At 41.9% G+C, this 16,204-nt stretch overlaps 1 protein-coding gene and 1 long non-coding RNA gene across 6 annotated transcripts in view; one reads left to right on the top strand and one right to left on the bottom strand.

Annotated features, from left to right (window-relative positions):
- Positions 1-16,161, bottom strand: part of HECTD4 (HECT domain E3 ubiquitin protein ligase 4) — a 60,765-nt gene extending 44,604 nt beyond the window's left edge. For 2 of the 5 annotated variants that reach the window (XM_015877751.2, XM_015877750.2), the window contains exons 1-7: positions 15,690-16,161; positions 6,354-6,871; positions 4,429-4,518; positions 3,953-4,083; positions 2,252-2,360; positions 1,395-1,533; positions 393-563 (exon numbers count right to left, since the gene is read on the bottom strand). In XM_015877751.2, the coding sequence (XP_015733237.1) occupies positions 393-563; positions 1,395-1,533; positions 2,252-2,360; positions 3,953-4,083; positions 4,429-4,518; positions 6,354-6,871; positions 15,690-15,866 (1,335 nt within the window). In that variant the 5' untranslated portion in view covers positions 15,867-16,161. The remainder of the gene's footprint in view (positions 1-392; positions 564-1,394; positions 1,534-2,251; positions 2,361-3,952; positions 4,084-4,428; positions 4,519-6,353; positions 6,872-15,689) is intronic. The other 3 variants (XM_015877754.2, XM_015877753.2, XM_015877752.2) reach the window with 2 other exon arrangements.
- Positions 4,016-9,926, top strand: LOC107321166. Its single transcript, XR_001558482.2, has 3 exons — positions 4,016-4,101; positions 4,699-4,804; positions 7,507-9,926. It is a non-coding gene; the product is annotated as an uncharacterized LOC107321166 (long non-coding RNA).
- Positions 16,162-16,204: the final 43 nt, after the last annotated feature.

The raw sequence follows: 16,204 nt of genomic DNA on the forward strand, positions 1-16,204 counted from the left end.
AACATCCCAGGTTATAAAATACAGAGCAGACAAAACAATGTACTTGCAACTTGTGGGAACAGTCTGGCTTTTAACACGATGAAGCAGATCTATTGTACACAGTGCTTTAAATCTTAGTACACTGTCTTAGCATAAACCTTAATTGCTAATTATAATAACATATGTTTGGCTTTAAAAGACAATGCCTACTGTGAGCATGATAGTTGTGTGCCCTCTGAAGACAGAGCTGAACAATACAGCTTCTGCTTTGTTATTCTTTAAACTCATAATAAAGCACTATTCAAATTACATCCATCAACATGAAAACCCAATATTCTGTATTTGAGAACACTGATACTTAATTGACCAGCAGGCATGCTACCAACTCACAGAAGACACCTAAATTCGCTTACTATAAGTTCAAAAACATCCATAAAGACAGAGTGGCCTTTGGGTGTTTTCTCATTGAGGCTTGCAGGCGACCAAATCCAGTAGAAATATGTTCCATCTGAAGAAAGATGCACGGTGGTCATAGTGCTGCCAACTGGGAAGTGATTTACTGGCATTGGGATTATTTGACACACCTACAAGACAGGGACAGCATCAATAGTTTTACATATCAGCAGCTTCTTAACGAAAACAAACAAAGCCAACCCACAAAAAGGTTCTTGTTGGACACGACATGATGTGCATTTGTTTTGAAGAACTATTGTGCAGTATTTGCCAAATGGGTCTACTGCATACAAACCCTTGCAGATCTAAACAGTCAAACCTAAAAATGAAAGCACCCCTTTAATGACTGAAAGCACACCCACAGGATGGAAAATACACATGCTAAAAAATCCACTTTCTGCAACTTCTCTGAAACGTGACTGAAACTTTGGAAGAAAAGAAGAATTCAACATTGTTTCAAGAAACACAGGATGTGAATATGTGCATTCATCCTTAAAAACACAATGCAAACAACAACAGCATGAAAATAAACCAAACCACAAAGTAAACAAAGTACTCATTTTACAAAGGATGACTAAAGAACACAATTAAATCAGAAACAATACCTGAATAACGAGCTGTTCAGGAAGCATATGTTTTCAGTTAAAGCCAAAGTCCATTTTTGCTACTGTTTGATTGTTTTATATGGCAGTACCACATTCTGTCTGTTACAGTACTACCATAAAATAATACTTCCTATGTCTGCAGACATAAATGCATGTGTTCATATACACATACACAATAAGAAAGAGAAAAATCTGTAACAACTCTCAAGTTTCCTACAGTGCAATTTTTAGACTGGGGTTTCACAAAGCGAGAAGCAGAAACTTCAGCACCACACTAATTAGAGTTAGAAGTAACTGTAGTAACATCACGTTTCCTTGCACTAAGTCTGCCATGCACTTACTAGCTGCTCCTCTTACCTGAAGGGTGTGCTGATCCACAACCTGGAAAAGGGAGTGAGGCTTATTATCAAAAGAGACAGGCCGATGGAGAAGTTTGTTGTTGCCAAAAGCGACCCATCCAGCCTCCAGCTCCTCATTCCGGCAGTAGACAAAACCTCTGGCAAAAACAGAGGGAAAAAAGGAAAAATAGAAGTACATTGTAACTCTTTAAAGCTCTGCACTTCATGTCCGTTCTTCTAAGAACTCACAACCACATTCCAGAACTCTGAACTTAAATTCGAGCCATTTTAAGACAGCAATTTCCACTGTAAAGGTTTTAAACATAAGAAACCTCATAACCTCATGACTTCTAAGCAATAAAGAGGCAAGGCTCTTTATTATTATTACAGCTGCACTAATAATTTATATAACGAATAGCATAATTAGAAAACAAATACTTACAAACCCACTAATTGTACAGCTCTACATAAAGACTAGTCTCTATTACATCCCTCTCAGCAAAGAATAAATCAACTTTATATACATATATTTCTTTTCTCTATATATATATACATACACACATATACACACACACACATATATATATATTCTTTTCAAGTCTGAAACATCAGCTACTCTGCTACTCTTTGCAGAGGAAGCTGAGCTGCTTAGTCTGCACAGGTCCCTTACAACCAAGTTATGCTATAATTGCAGAGAAAACACTCTCGAGCTACAGACGAGACAACCAAAACGCTAAAATAACATTCAATGAAAACGCAGAACGTGCTCTAGTCCTGTTACTTCTAACATCCCAGAAAGGTTTACCAAAATACCAACTTTTCTTTTTCCCAAATGGATCTGCAGAACAGCAAACACTCCTCCATGCTGTCACTTACCGCAAGGTACCATGTAAACCAGATCCTAATTTGCTTATTCCTCTTCCCACTGAATTTGTTGTATAAAGGTAGAGGCCATCTGCTGCAAGACAACGTCCTAAGTCTGCATCTGAGCCAGGAAGAAAGAACAGAGCAGGGATTTTCTATGTAACAAACAACACTTGAAATTCTCCATGGTTCTTATTCTTCGGCTGCAGCTACAACAGTAACAGAAAGCCAACAGATGCTCACAACAGGCCACAGTTGACAAGTCAGAACTGCTTTTTTAATACTGAATTTATTATTCGGTGTTCTAAGAGATACTGGAACATCGTTGAAGTTCAGTTCTTCTTAGTGGAACTTCTTTACCTTTCTTTAGTCTCTTAAAGCAGCATTTGGATTGCACACAACTCATATAAGCAAGGCAAGGTTAATTTCCTAGTGAATAAATAAACCTAACAGGAATTAGGGGCTATAATATACACCAACTTGGGCACCTGCTATTCAACACTTCAGAACAACTCAAAGGAGCAGAATATAATTCTCCTTTTGCAACAGGTAATGTTCAGAATCCAGGACTGAAAGTAAGATTAACGTACAAGTTAACATACTAGTACATGCAGGATTAATGCCTACATAGGCCTTCCTGCTCAGGACAACGTCCATTACCATAACATACTGCTTGTGGGAAAGGAGTAGTGTAATTCTGTGCTTTGATCCAATTTCTGATACAATACCACACTTCTCTTCCAGGCAGTAAATTGCCCCTTACACCCCTGAACTTTGCTAAAATTAAGACAAAATGTATTTGTGCCACAACTCTGTCACTCAGAAAGCAGTAATTACTAACAGTCAAGAAGGGACACACAGGACAAAGCCTTGTAACAGAGATGTCAATAAACCGTTTCAGTCAACCTATTTAAATTCACATAATTTCCACAGTCATCCAAGGGAAACAAACAAAAAAAGGCTCTGAACTTGTACAAACAAACATGCTGTGCCAGCGACAGCTACTGAATACAGGGATAGTGCATATGTGACAAATAAATTACACTCACTGAAAGATTAATGGGGGGGATATTGGCCCAAAATCAGTTTGACCTCTCTGAAAAACTCCCCCTGAAATCAGGGATGGTCACCATAGCTACAGCTTTTGATGGTTTGCTCCACCTAAAGCACTGGACCAGTTCAAAAGGCACCTGCACTGCAGCAAGCACAAAGTAACTCTTCAGACACCTACTAGCTTGTATTTTAAAAGCTACACTGAGATCAATGCAATCTCTTCATTTTAAATCAAAACAATACTTTTTTTTCTTACCTGATCCCCAAACCAACTTATAACAAGTCATTTACATATTCTAGTTAGATTAGCTTGAGAAGAGTTGAGATGACAAGCTAAACATACACCATTTAGTACTTCTAAAATACAATGACCCAATTAGATAAAACTTCAGCTTTGAATGTACACTCTGACAACAAAGTGCCCAGGCTGCTGCTGCCCTCACACTCCTCACCTAATCAGGCTTCTCTCTCCCTTCTAAGCCCTTCAGCTTTCAGTCACCCGACCTGTACTGTAGCTGCTTTTACACAACATCCAACAGAAAAGATGAAATCCTTTTCAATTCTACTGCCCTACATCATTTTATTTTTTTAAATAATTCTTAACCACAAAAAATGTTTTTATTCTCCTCTGCTAATACTGAGAGACACAAAATTATTCACCTTTATTTTCACCACTAGAGCTACTGTTGGCATCGGGTGCAGGTAACATGTCTTCAAAGCCCCAGGACACAATATGCTTTCCTCCAAGCAAACAAGAAGGCGAGCCAGGGCCTCCCTCCAAAAGCAGCAACCTTTAAAGACAAAACGAGGTAAGAAGCATAGAGAACAGCTGTAACAAAAACCACCTTCATCAAAAGTTTAAATGAAGTTTTATTTATTTTAAAGCACGTTTTCTTCTGTCAGGGGACATAAGCTACTTAAAGGAATCCTCAGCATTTTACCAAACAAATAACTGGATTCTTTTAGATTTGACTTTCTAATGTATTCCTTCTTTAATTGAAGAAATTTCAATCTTTGCTACAGCTTTCAAAAGCCCTGAATATTTTCATTACATTTAAAGACATTTACCTGTAAATGCATTTATCAACTATCAGAGCTGAGGAAAAAGTACTAGAATTAGAAAAGTCACTACAAACCTGTATAAGACATCAGCCACAGGCAAGGTTCCCAGGTCAGTCTGTTTCTGTAATAGATGTACTGTATGAACAAAGGTTTTCAGCGACCCTCTAAAAGGATAAGAAAAACATGAATTAAAGATGTCTATTGAAACAAGACTGAAAGCACACAGACAACAGCATCTATGTAGAATATAATATCCAGTACCATAAAGAGAGTAGCCAAGATATTTCATCAAGATTCTTTTCTAACTTGCATTTCTTTTCTGGTTGATTTTCATTCTTTTGTAGAGAAAGAGAAAAGAGGAAGAGAGGGTAACATAAAGGAAGAAGGATGCTGGCTAACTGCCAGTCTAAGTCACACTGTCTTTTTGGAAGGGGATGAAGCACCATGCAGGTAAGGAGATCAGCAACTGTGTGACAAACAACACACTCAGTAAAAGCCATCCAGGCACACAGTAAAATACCTCAGGTTTCCATCTATCATAGGCAGCTACTTTCAATATTTCCTGTTGCTCACTGAGCACTTTCAGAGCCTCAAATACAACATGTGGGTCTTCATGGGACTGAGGCACAGCATTACCATAAGAGCTGCTGCATACATAACCCAGAGATGGCTTTTTTGTGTAAAATAGAAAAGACTTAAACTAATGTGTTTATTATCATGAGTTTGATTACTTCTGAACATGAAGTTGGAAGCTCTTTCCCATTTGAAGTGATGGACCAAAATGTACACAAGAATCAGACAGTTACTAGAGCAAAATTAAACCCAAGCAAAAAAACACTTCTTATACTACATAGAAATACGTTGCTTTAAAATTTCACCATGGTATTTACAAGCAGATGGAGTTTGTAATTCTAAATATAGCTCTTGTTCATTTGTCTGTTAAAGTCTTTTCTTTGCAGAACTTATGAAATCCGTGTATTAAGAAAGAGGAAAACTCTGTGTTTGGCTCCTCAGCCCCCCAAAAATAGAGGTCTTTAAAATACACTTACTTTACAGTTTCTGTTTTAAAGGTCAGGCTATCAGAAAAAAAACATCTTCTGAAAGATGTGCTGGCTTTATTCCCAGGCACAAGAGCCCAGCTAAAAACAAGAATCATGACTGTGCCTTAGCTATGACAATAGCTGCTTAGGAATTGATTTCTTCAGAAGCCTGACTGCTGAGCTGAAGAGATCCCTACCAAGCGCTCCACTGAATGCAGCCTTCTGCTTTCTGTCACACATGGTCAGTCATGGGTCCTTAACTCGAACAGCCGCCATCTCCTCATCCACCTCCAAAACCACATTTTCCCCACTGCCATTTTCAGCTGTGTGCTCTCACAGATAAACCTCAGCTTGAAGAAAATTGACGCCAAATACTTCAAAGCACCTCAATTAATTATTTAAATCCATACTCACCCTGCTGCTTTATTCTTAGTAACACAAAACACAAGATTGCAACCAGGAATCTCAATAATCATCTCATTTTGAAGACTCTCTCTCTATAATGGGTACCCAATGCACGACATACATATTTAAAGGAAACACGCAGTGCTTTCTCAGGTAAACAGAGCACGTCAGATGTTGCATCTCCACAAGCAACGCAAGAGAGATTTGCAAAGGAAATACAAAATCAACTTCCATTTCAAAAGCACTATTTGAAATGTAGCTTTCACAACTCAACCAACAAAGAAACATGCCATAATTCCTGAAAACTGACATCTGGGGGGAAAATATATACATGTGCACATTTCTAACCTAGATCCTTCTGTTCTACGTATGTTGAACACATGAAAAAAATAAATACTTAGTTTGCCAGTTTCACCCGTCCCATACCAGTACTTAGGTGTTAGGAAAAGACAAAAGTAAGCTGCAAAGAAACATCAACTGTGTGGGCACATCATTTTTGATTCTTATGTTAAAGTATAAACTCTATCAATACCATCTCAATCCAGTTTCCTTACCTTGCACAAGCCAAGGCAACTAGGGCAGCAGCAGCATTTTCCTTTTGCTTATACGGAATCTGATGACCTGAAGCAGAAGTTTCTTCCAACCATGAGCACAGCAGAGACTCTATCCCATTGAGACAGTCAGCTGGCTCCTTAGTCAAGCTCAAAGGCTGGCAGTCTCGAAGGCAATTCAATAGCACCTCAGCGGTTATGTTACAGAGAGAAGGGTCTGTTCTGCTTTGAGACTGAATGAGGGGAAAAACCAGCAGAAGCCCCATTCGTGAAGTAAAGGGCGCCTGCTCAGGCTGCTGTAACAAGCCTTGACGTTTGAGTAAAGCCAGTGCTTCTTCATCCCCCGAGCTCTCCCTGTCATGCTGCTCCTCCAACGCCAGCTGCCGCTGGGCATTCCAGAGTCCTCGCAGAGCATTCAGGCGGTACTCCAGCAGTCGAGCATAAGCATTGCTCTGGTTTCCACACACAGACCGTAAGCGCTCAGCTAGCTCTGTCGGGTTCTTGGTCTCAAACGTAAGTATCTGAAAAGAAGAAAAGTGGTATTTATATAGGTTTTATTTTCCTTAAAGACAAACAACGCATGCCTGCAGAGGACAGCTGGTCTGGGTACCACACTGTGAGGGAACGTGGGGTTTTTGGGGTGTATGAATAAAGCTAAACTGGAGGGCAAGGAGCAGGAATTGACATGCAGTCTGTTACTGCTGAGTCAGCTCTGCCACTGAAGCCCAGGACTGAAGGTGTTAATTCTCAGTTGTGATGTGAAAACAGTAAAGCTTTTAAACAAAACACGTACGAAATATCTTAGAGCTCCACTGCAATAGCTTTATTGTGATTTTCTCTTTTTCAATTGAGGCAATTCTGCTAACAAATTCAAGGACCGAGTGACGGCATTTAAAGCCCCTCTATGAAAACAGCCAGTCAATATTGTTACAATATTCCATAATAAGAATCTGTGTGTTTCAGTTCCAGGACTTTCCAAATCAAAACACCATCAGTTCTACCAAAACAAACTGACCGCTTTGTTACGTGCTCTCCCCACCCTGTTCTTCCCCCTCCCCAGTTTTATCATCTTGCAATGAGATATCTTTCTCTCTTTCAAAATGTTCCCACTTGCTGCCATAGCTTAAAACCTGACAGCCTCCTCTCCTCATTTCAGACAGAAGAAAGTGGCCTTCTTGGCACTTCTGAGCAAAACAGGAGACAAAGCTGCAACAGAAAACAAGGAAACCTTGACAGAAAGGAGCATATTTCTGGGTTAGTACCGAGCTTGGTACTTGAACGAGCTCACAATTCAAGGTAATTTACAGACAACTTCTCCATTTACAGCAGCTGAGATCAGCAAATCCACTTAAGCTCTGGCGACCTCAAGGAAGCAATGAGCTCCACACTTCCTGATATGTTGGATCCAACGTCCAAAGGGCTTCTGCCTGCACACCACACTGCATCACCATCACAAACACTTCTCAGCCCATTTCCACGCTAAAAATCCATCCTACCCCCATCCTACTCCCCTTTTTCTTTTTCAATGTTAAGCAATGCAATGAACAATTCCACACATGTTTTTTGTTTAACATTATTACTATTTTATTGTAGACGGAAGCTGTATAGAATATGAAATGGTTATTTATGACTAAGTGTAGAATTTGAACAGCTCAATTTGACTTTGGGACAAATCACATCTGTCATTTATTTCTACCAGCACCCTCACTACAGTCAAAGGAGCAGCTTTTCAGTACAGCCCAAACACTCCCCACTAGAGACATGAAAAGTTCATTTTAAAGTGCTATTCACATAATAATTACACTTCAGTTGATGTTAGGATTAAGCTTCTTAAGACTCAAGAATCTCTTCTTATTAATTTCTTCAAAGAGATTAAAAATATTAATTCCTAAATCACATACATTTAAAATAACCACCTCCCATTAATTTGTGCGTTCTATTGTCTCAAAATTGCGCTTAATTACTTTCTATTATAGATGCAATCACACTTGAAAGCAGTTTACTTCTGACTTTCCTGAACTGTACTACGTAGGTGATGGATCCCCAACTAAGCAATAATAAATTACAGCAGTGGAGGAAAAAGGAACCAACATTTTCAGCCAGAAGAAATGCTGACGAGGTCTGTGTCCTCAGCTGTACTAGAAGCAGACACCACAAACGATAAGCTGCTCTGCCTAGTTGGCTTTCCCTTTAGATTGTCCCTTTAGATTGCAATAAGCACCATGGCTATGAATTAGCAGAGCTTGCCTTTGTCTTCCCCCCTTTCCACAGTCACAGAGGAACCCCATAATCCACACCACGATGCATTTCTTAGCTTAGGCACAACATTTTAAGCCATTTTAACCCACTGTGTTGGCTGAGGTTTCCTCGGTGCACTGATTACTTTTCTCCCATCCCCAGGCAAAGCTTGCTATCCTGAACCCTATTTGAAGTCAAAGCAGATGAAAGCAAATTGCAAGAAGAAAACAAATAAACGTTCACGAATTCCAAAGCAGACAACAAAACCAGCACTGCTTAGAAAAGAAACAGAAAATCTGTTCTAAAATAATGCACAGGCAGACTAAGAACAGACAGGTTGCTCCCATCCTTTTCCCAGCTGACTGACTGCAGACCTCACTGGCTGCCATTCTAAATACCCTTAGCCCCAGGCTGTACCCACTGGAGGGTTTCTTCTGGCTATAAAATCTGGTGTCCTCAGCCAAACCTCCCTTTTTAACCCCTCCAGCAAAACTTAATCCTTCTGCCCCAAATTAGGTTCTTTTCTTCCTATCTAGGAGATGAACTGAGCACTCTCTTTGTTAAAATAAGCACAGAGTCATTCTCCTGCAGACACATCTGTATGTATGTGTAAGGGAAGATCACAAAATAAAATCCAAATATACAGTTTATGATCAGAAATGGTGAAAGAAAACTTAAACAGCCACATTACACAACAACGGCTGTTAATACACTGAGAAAATAAGGACACAAGGAAGTGAAGATGCTGAGTGTAAGTTAATAACACCACTGTCACTGTAAAGAGACATACACAGAATTGAGGGAAAAAAGTCTTAAGAACACCAGTAGAGCTCAAGTAGCTCACTGTTCAATTGCTGCTTTTAGATAAGACAATTCACGTTTTGTTTAGCAACAATCGATAGCATTAAACAAAAGAATCAACCCTATAATAGAAACGGAGACTTTTAAAGAACAGCTCCTGAGGAACAACAGCAAGCAAAGCATCAGCTACTTTGCAAGCACTCGATAATCAAGATGCTAGAATTAGGAGAAGAAATAAAACAGCATCAATTTTTAAGCTCCCTGTCCCAATGTGATTCTGTAAGTAGGGTAACCATCACGCTGGTACCTTTTGCACGTAAGAATTCTGCTCTTCAGTCACTTGGAATATACAGTTCCTGCGCTGTGAAGGTGATCATTACCCATTTAACAACTTTAAGACTGCTTTCAGTCAGCAAAGCTGCCTTGAAAAGTTCGCCTGATTTTCAGAGGCTGAAGGTTAATGGCCTGAAGTCACCTATCAACACTCTGTTACTAAAAACTTAATAGTCGCTACTTTACTTATGCACTAATCTTGTTCTTGCCAAATATTATTTAATATTTTATATCAATTTTAATAAATATTTTTCTAAGAAAATGGTCAATCCAAAAGTTCAACAGTCAGTTCATTGATACCGTCTTCGACACCAAGAGGCACAGAAGGACCCACTTCAGAAGACCAGCAATGGGCAGGAGAGCTCCATGTCCACTACATCCAATTTCTGCCCTGTTCCATCCAGGACAGAACTTCCACCAAACTTCTGCCCATTACACACTACTTTTGTCACTGCAATTCACTACTGCCAGGGTGAAGTGCTTCTCCACCAACAGCAAACATGAGACATCCTACAATTAAGAGACATTAATCTACACGAAGAACTTTAGCCTGAGGTTTTACGATCCCATTAAGTAAATTTAGAAGTGAGCTGTTGCTAAAAAGTGCCTTTTCCTCCAGCTGAGCTCCTGGTCCTATTACGTTGTTCCTGGGGCTGGCAGAAGTGCTTGTGATCTCACAGCCCCCAGCCCCTACTACTTTCTGGGTAGTTTTGAAGCCAGGCTTTTTGGCTTAGATCAGATCTCAGGGATTCCCAATGGGCAAAACAGAAAGGAGCAGAATGGAAAAGAAGAAAACACATGGCCAATGACAGATGTGTACAAGGAGTTGTACCAGCACTTCTCTACCAGCACTAAATAAGCATTACCCCCATCTCATGGGAGGAACAACCAGCACAGAATGGCAGAAACAACGTGGAAATCCTAAGATATATTTACAAGTGGTATGAATAAAAGTTAACTGCATTACTTTCACCACCATGTTACAGCTATAAGGTCATTCCTCATGTAATAACATAGAAAGAACTGCATGTTTACTTGGTTCTTTTGACTCCAGAAATACAAATAAAATCATACCAGGAAAAGAGAATTCCAAGACTGACAGATTATAAGAGAAATACCAGAACTAGCAATTAAGATTCTCAAAGAAATTGAAATATGTATCACAAATCAAACTGCTCCCATAGACACCACTGGATACAAACTCCAGGCCTGCAATCTGTAACTGTGCTGCTAACAGCACTTCTGCTGACAGCAGCTCCTGCAAGACACACAGTAGGAAGCCGTCTCCATGCAAACACTGCCTTCATTTCTTAAAGAACATTTTTCTATGCCCTCTACAGGCTTTGTTTGATATGCCTGAATGTTCAGAAGATATTTCTGTATGTACAAATGTTTTAGATACTGAAATGTAGTTTCTCAGGTGCCATACTTACATCATGCAGTTGGAAACTACACCACAAAGATGTGCCTTCTATTTCAAAAACAGAAGTTTCAAGCCTGTCCCTATTACTTTTATCTTTTGCTGCATGAAACCTTCACTGCATCACCTTGTTCAAGGATTCTATTGATCCCTCATCTTGCATATAGCAGCACAGCTTTCTCACCCAGCTAAAAGCACAAACTTCCCTCCTGTGGAAGTACTGGAAGCCTAACTGTGCTCTGAAACCAGCACTAAGGAAACCCAGCTCTTACCACACACACCAAACCATCTTTCTGCTCCTCGGGTATCTGAGATGAACCAGAGCACAGGTCAACCATAAACAAAACCTGTAAAGTAAAGCAATAATGTTTCCTTATTTGTTCATTAAAATACTTATGTGTCTCTTATTTAATCAGATTAAAAAGTCAGATAAAGAAAAACCTTTCTCATTTAACCATCTGGGAGCACAAAGCACTGAGGTACACAGCTATAATTGGTGAGAAGCACTAAATTTGGGAAAATATGTGTGCAGAATTTTCCTTCAGAGGATATTTTCTAATAGTTCTCTACCAGGAAAATTAAAGCGACTCAAACACAAAGGCAGAGTGGAGTATATTGTAGAGGAAGTCTGAATAAATTCACACAGGCCATAATAACTGATAACAAAACCAGCAACTCTGCCAGAGATTAAATCACACAAAATTGGTGGTTTATACAACTATAATCTGATGAAAGTGAGCTTGGAAGGAAAGTGAGCAACATTTCAGAGTCCTCTGATGCAGGAAGCGAGAGACATACAGTGATACCTATAAGAGAATGATTCACTCGTCCACAAAGGCAACAGCCCAGGCTCACATCTGCAGGGCTATCTGCCTTTGCAGAGCTAACTCCAACACACTGAAAGCTATGGATGCTCTCAGAGGAGCGTAGAAGCTTTTGAAGGGGTGACTGCCAGAGGCAGGGCTGGGAACACAGCCTGCCCAGCAGACATGTCTGCATCCTCAACAAGAGACCATAACCCCAAGAAGGGTCACCCCCTTTGCACAAAGGCAATTGTTTGTGCTGACTCCGGAGGTTTTTAGCTTGTAGATGTAAGTAGGGTCACAACCAGAAAGCCCACGAACAAAATGGGTTAAAGTTCCAAGTTCAGCAGATACACCCAAGTCATTGCTGTCACACCCTGTTCGAATACTGCTGGACTTGTCCCTACACAGCCAACCCAGACAGCAGAAGGAACACAATCTTTATTTTCACACCTACATGTAATTAACAGTATGTACAAGCAGCACTGTGACAACCGCCCAGCGGCATCTCACATTCTGCCCTACAATAATGGAGTTGACAGGAACCAAACTATGAGATGAGGGCAGAAATACACTACCCAGACAGCTACAGACACTGAAAGAGCTGCTCCTACCTCATGTAGGACAAAGGACGAGAAACCAGATACCCAAATGACTACTATTTACATTAGGCTGGTAAGTAAAATGGAGAATACAAGCCATAGAAGTGGAGCGGCACAATAAGGTATTCTACTTTATACTGTGACTAAAGGTTTGCCTTTCTTCCCACCTACTTCTTTGTAGAAAAAAAATAACTGAAGCTATCACCAGATAAGCTGGAAAATCATCGATGCCGTGTATTGAAAACTAATGGAAACAGCAGACAGAAATCTGAAGATCAGGAACACTTGAAATGGCAGGATGACAACGGTAATGCTCATCAGCTCAATGAAACTGCCTAAAAACAAGTGAACACTGTTTACCATTTTGTTACAGTCTGTATGTTCAGTGGCATCCTTATTACAATGCCAAGGGCTGGCTTTCTCTTAAGACGTAGCACACTGACTCTTGGCACAACAGCAGACTGAGCTACGTGGTTGAAGGGACCCACTGCCTTCAGAAGGCCATGCGGGGGTTACTGGCTCTATGAAAGTCATCGATTGGGAAGATTCCTGAAGGGCTGTAGCTTCCATTACAGCACATGAAGGAACAGCTCACCTTCCATTAAGCCGTTCCCTCCTGAGCAGGCAGAGATGGGGCAAAGTGTCCTGGCAGCTGTTAGTCAAGTCAGGCTGTCTCCAAGAAGCAGATCTCACGCACTTTGAAAGCAATTCCTCAGTACAAAGGGCACAAAGAAGGGCACAAAGGCTTGCATAACTGCTAACTAATCTAGCTCTCTTCTTGACTAGATCTGATTGGGAAACCCACAGAACAAGCAGCTTTTATATGAACATCATTATAATCTATTGATATATATAAATATTTAAAACATATCCCTTTTGGTTTTGGTACTATATCTCTGCAAATACATTGAAAGTCTAAAAATACAATCTATACCATTTATGCTACGTGAAAATTAAAAAGAAGAAATAAACGAGACTTAAAACTGAACGGTATCTCTAAAACAAGTTACCTTCATGTCAAGGAAAAGGTTAACACTCTTGGAAAATACTGTTATGGGAGATAAATATGTATGTACATACATAAAAATACATGCAATGGTACACAGATATTAGAAACAAAAGTGGAAGTCAGAACAACAGGTCTAAATGTTCATAAAGCTTTGCTGGTAGAGTGCCAGCACTGTAACAAGACCTTAGAACAGAAGGACAAAGAAACACGTGCAAATACACTGACACTATCCACCAATATCCTCTTAAAGGGATTTTTAATTAAAACAGACCATAATGTTCCTTTCAAAATTTAAGAAAAAAAAACAAGAAAAAAACGTTGATTTACATGTTAAATATTTCTAATTACCCAGTTCATAAGGAAGAGTCAATCAGGGCTCTCACCGTCACTGACAAGGCACAAGGAGCACATTGAAGAAGTTCAATAATCAAAGCAGCAGCTGCAGCATCTCCCACCCTGGTCCCATCACACATCCCCAGGGTCTTCCAGTCAATCCACATTCAAATATATTTGTTACAAAGCAACCAGGAGTAGAAACAGTGCAGATGTGCCACTCAGTGTATTGGATGACCACACGACCACGTTTCTCCAACAAGATGCATGCACCTATTCCACAAAATGGCTCCTCAAAGCCATTCCAATTTACTAAGGTAGCCCTCTATTTAAAGCCTCATGCACGCAAAAGTTGTGAGCAAATTAATTTACATTACTTGAAATCTCTAATCTGTTTTTTAAACACCCCACCCAGCCAAACAACTATAACCAGAACAAACAAGAACTGAAAAGTCAGTCTCTCGTGTTCATCTATCCTTTCAGTGAAAGGAAATTAAATGGTTACGGCTATATATTAAAATGAAGATTGTAGCAAGAAGGGATGCTTATTTATTTAATCTCATGCTGCAAATATAGGTAATATAATCAGGAACTGAAAGGATGGTGTGAATGGTTGGCACTGGATTGCTGAGAGACTCATAGAAGTGTCTGAAGGCCAGGACAGTGCTTTCCTCACCTGAACAAGAAGCTGCCGAGTCCCAAACGTTTGTCCAGTTCCATGGGAGAACACACCACCAGCCTGTTAGATCTCACAGAACTGATTGTTTTTAACGTGTGTATCCTCATGGCACTAAGGATGCTGTGAGCGCGTGTTTGCCCTCACACGTTTATTAGACTTGATGCTGTTTCTAGAAATATATGACGGAACATAAATGCACTCTTGAATTCAAGCTGCACTGAATGCCAGGCTGGACTCCGATCACAAGGAAAAACCATTTCCCACTTATGCTCAGAGCTGTCATCCACCTTCAAATCCAACCTTGCACCGTTCATGTGATATCTGCCAACATCCATTTCACAGTCGGCTCCTGCTCCCATCCCCATCCCCAGCTCCACATCACACAGAGCAGAAAACGCTCTCTCAGCAGGAAATCTCTCCCCCTAGATAAGGCAGTAGGAAGTTTTCATAAAGGCTGTAAAGACTCCACGTCACGGCTCGAACAATGACGCTGCCGGGTCCGAACCCTCCAGCCTGGCTGTGGGCTTCCTGGGGAGCAGTCAAAGGGCTTGGAGGCCTCAATGCAACCCAGCACAGCACAGAGACTGAGCTGCTGCCCAACCATCCCCTCCTGGCTGCTCTGACAAAGACCCTGTGTCATTGCGAGCCACAGTGCTGGAAAGGAGGGCGGGGTGAAAGGAGAGAAGGGAGGCACAGAGGGAGCAAATGCAGCCTGCAGAAGAGATGCAGCCTCCAATCCGTGACATTCAGCCCTCCGCTGTCTCCTCGGGAGATAAAACTGCCGTATAAATTGCTACGGTCAAGGTGGAAAGCTGGAAGGAAAAACCCAACTGCCCTCCTGCATCTCGAACAACCCCCGGTTAATAGCAGACTATTGCAGAACAGGTTAATTGCAACAGCAGAAAGACACAAAGCCATAAATAAAAAACAACTGAGCCAAAGGCCGATGCACAAATAAGCGAGCACCGTTCAAATGATTTCCCCATCCAGGAGAATGTTTGAACGGCTTCACCCTCCATCTTCATCGCCCAGCTCCGCTTTCACCATTACCCGCAATAAACCCGACAGGCCTCGGTGTTACCAGCCGGCTGCCAGCCCCGCACCCAGCGCCCCGTCCTCACCTCCAGCTCCGTGTCCCCGGGTTCCGCCACCCCGACGATCTCGCTGGGCAGCTCGGCCAGGTCGGTGACCCGGATCAGCCCGTCGTGCAGGAAGATGGTCTCCTCCTTCACCGACAACCACTGCGCCGAGTCGCTGGCCGCCGTGGCCGCCGCCGAAGCTGCCGCCGGGGAGCCCATGGCGCGGGCGGCGTTGGGGCTCCGCAGGGCTGAGGGGAGGCGGCCGCCGCTACCCCCCCATGGCGGGGGCAGGGCGGGGGCGGGGGGATCCCCGGCGGGCAGCCGGAGCGCGGTGGGGAGCAGCGAGGCGCGGCGCGTTGCCACCGCGGCAGCAGCGGGCCGGGAAGAGCCGGGAGCCGCCGTGCCAACCCGCCGCCACCGCGACCCGCTCCCTCCTCACAGACACAGGTGACAGCGCGACGCCATGTTGGGGGCTGAGGCGGGCCCGGCGTGCACCGCGCGGGGAACAATACACCCAACCCCCCTGACACAGCCCCGACCGATCCGCCCTCGGCGCC

This window comes from Coturnix japonica, chromosome 15 (genome assembly GCF_001577835.2).
Source record: "Coturnix japonica isolate 7356 chromosome 15, Coturnix japonica 2.1, whole genome shotgun sequence".
NCBI classification, from domain to species: Eukaryota; Metazoa; Chordata; class Aves; order Galliformes; family Phasianidae; genus Coturnix; species Coturnix japonica.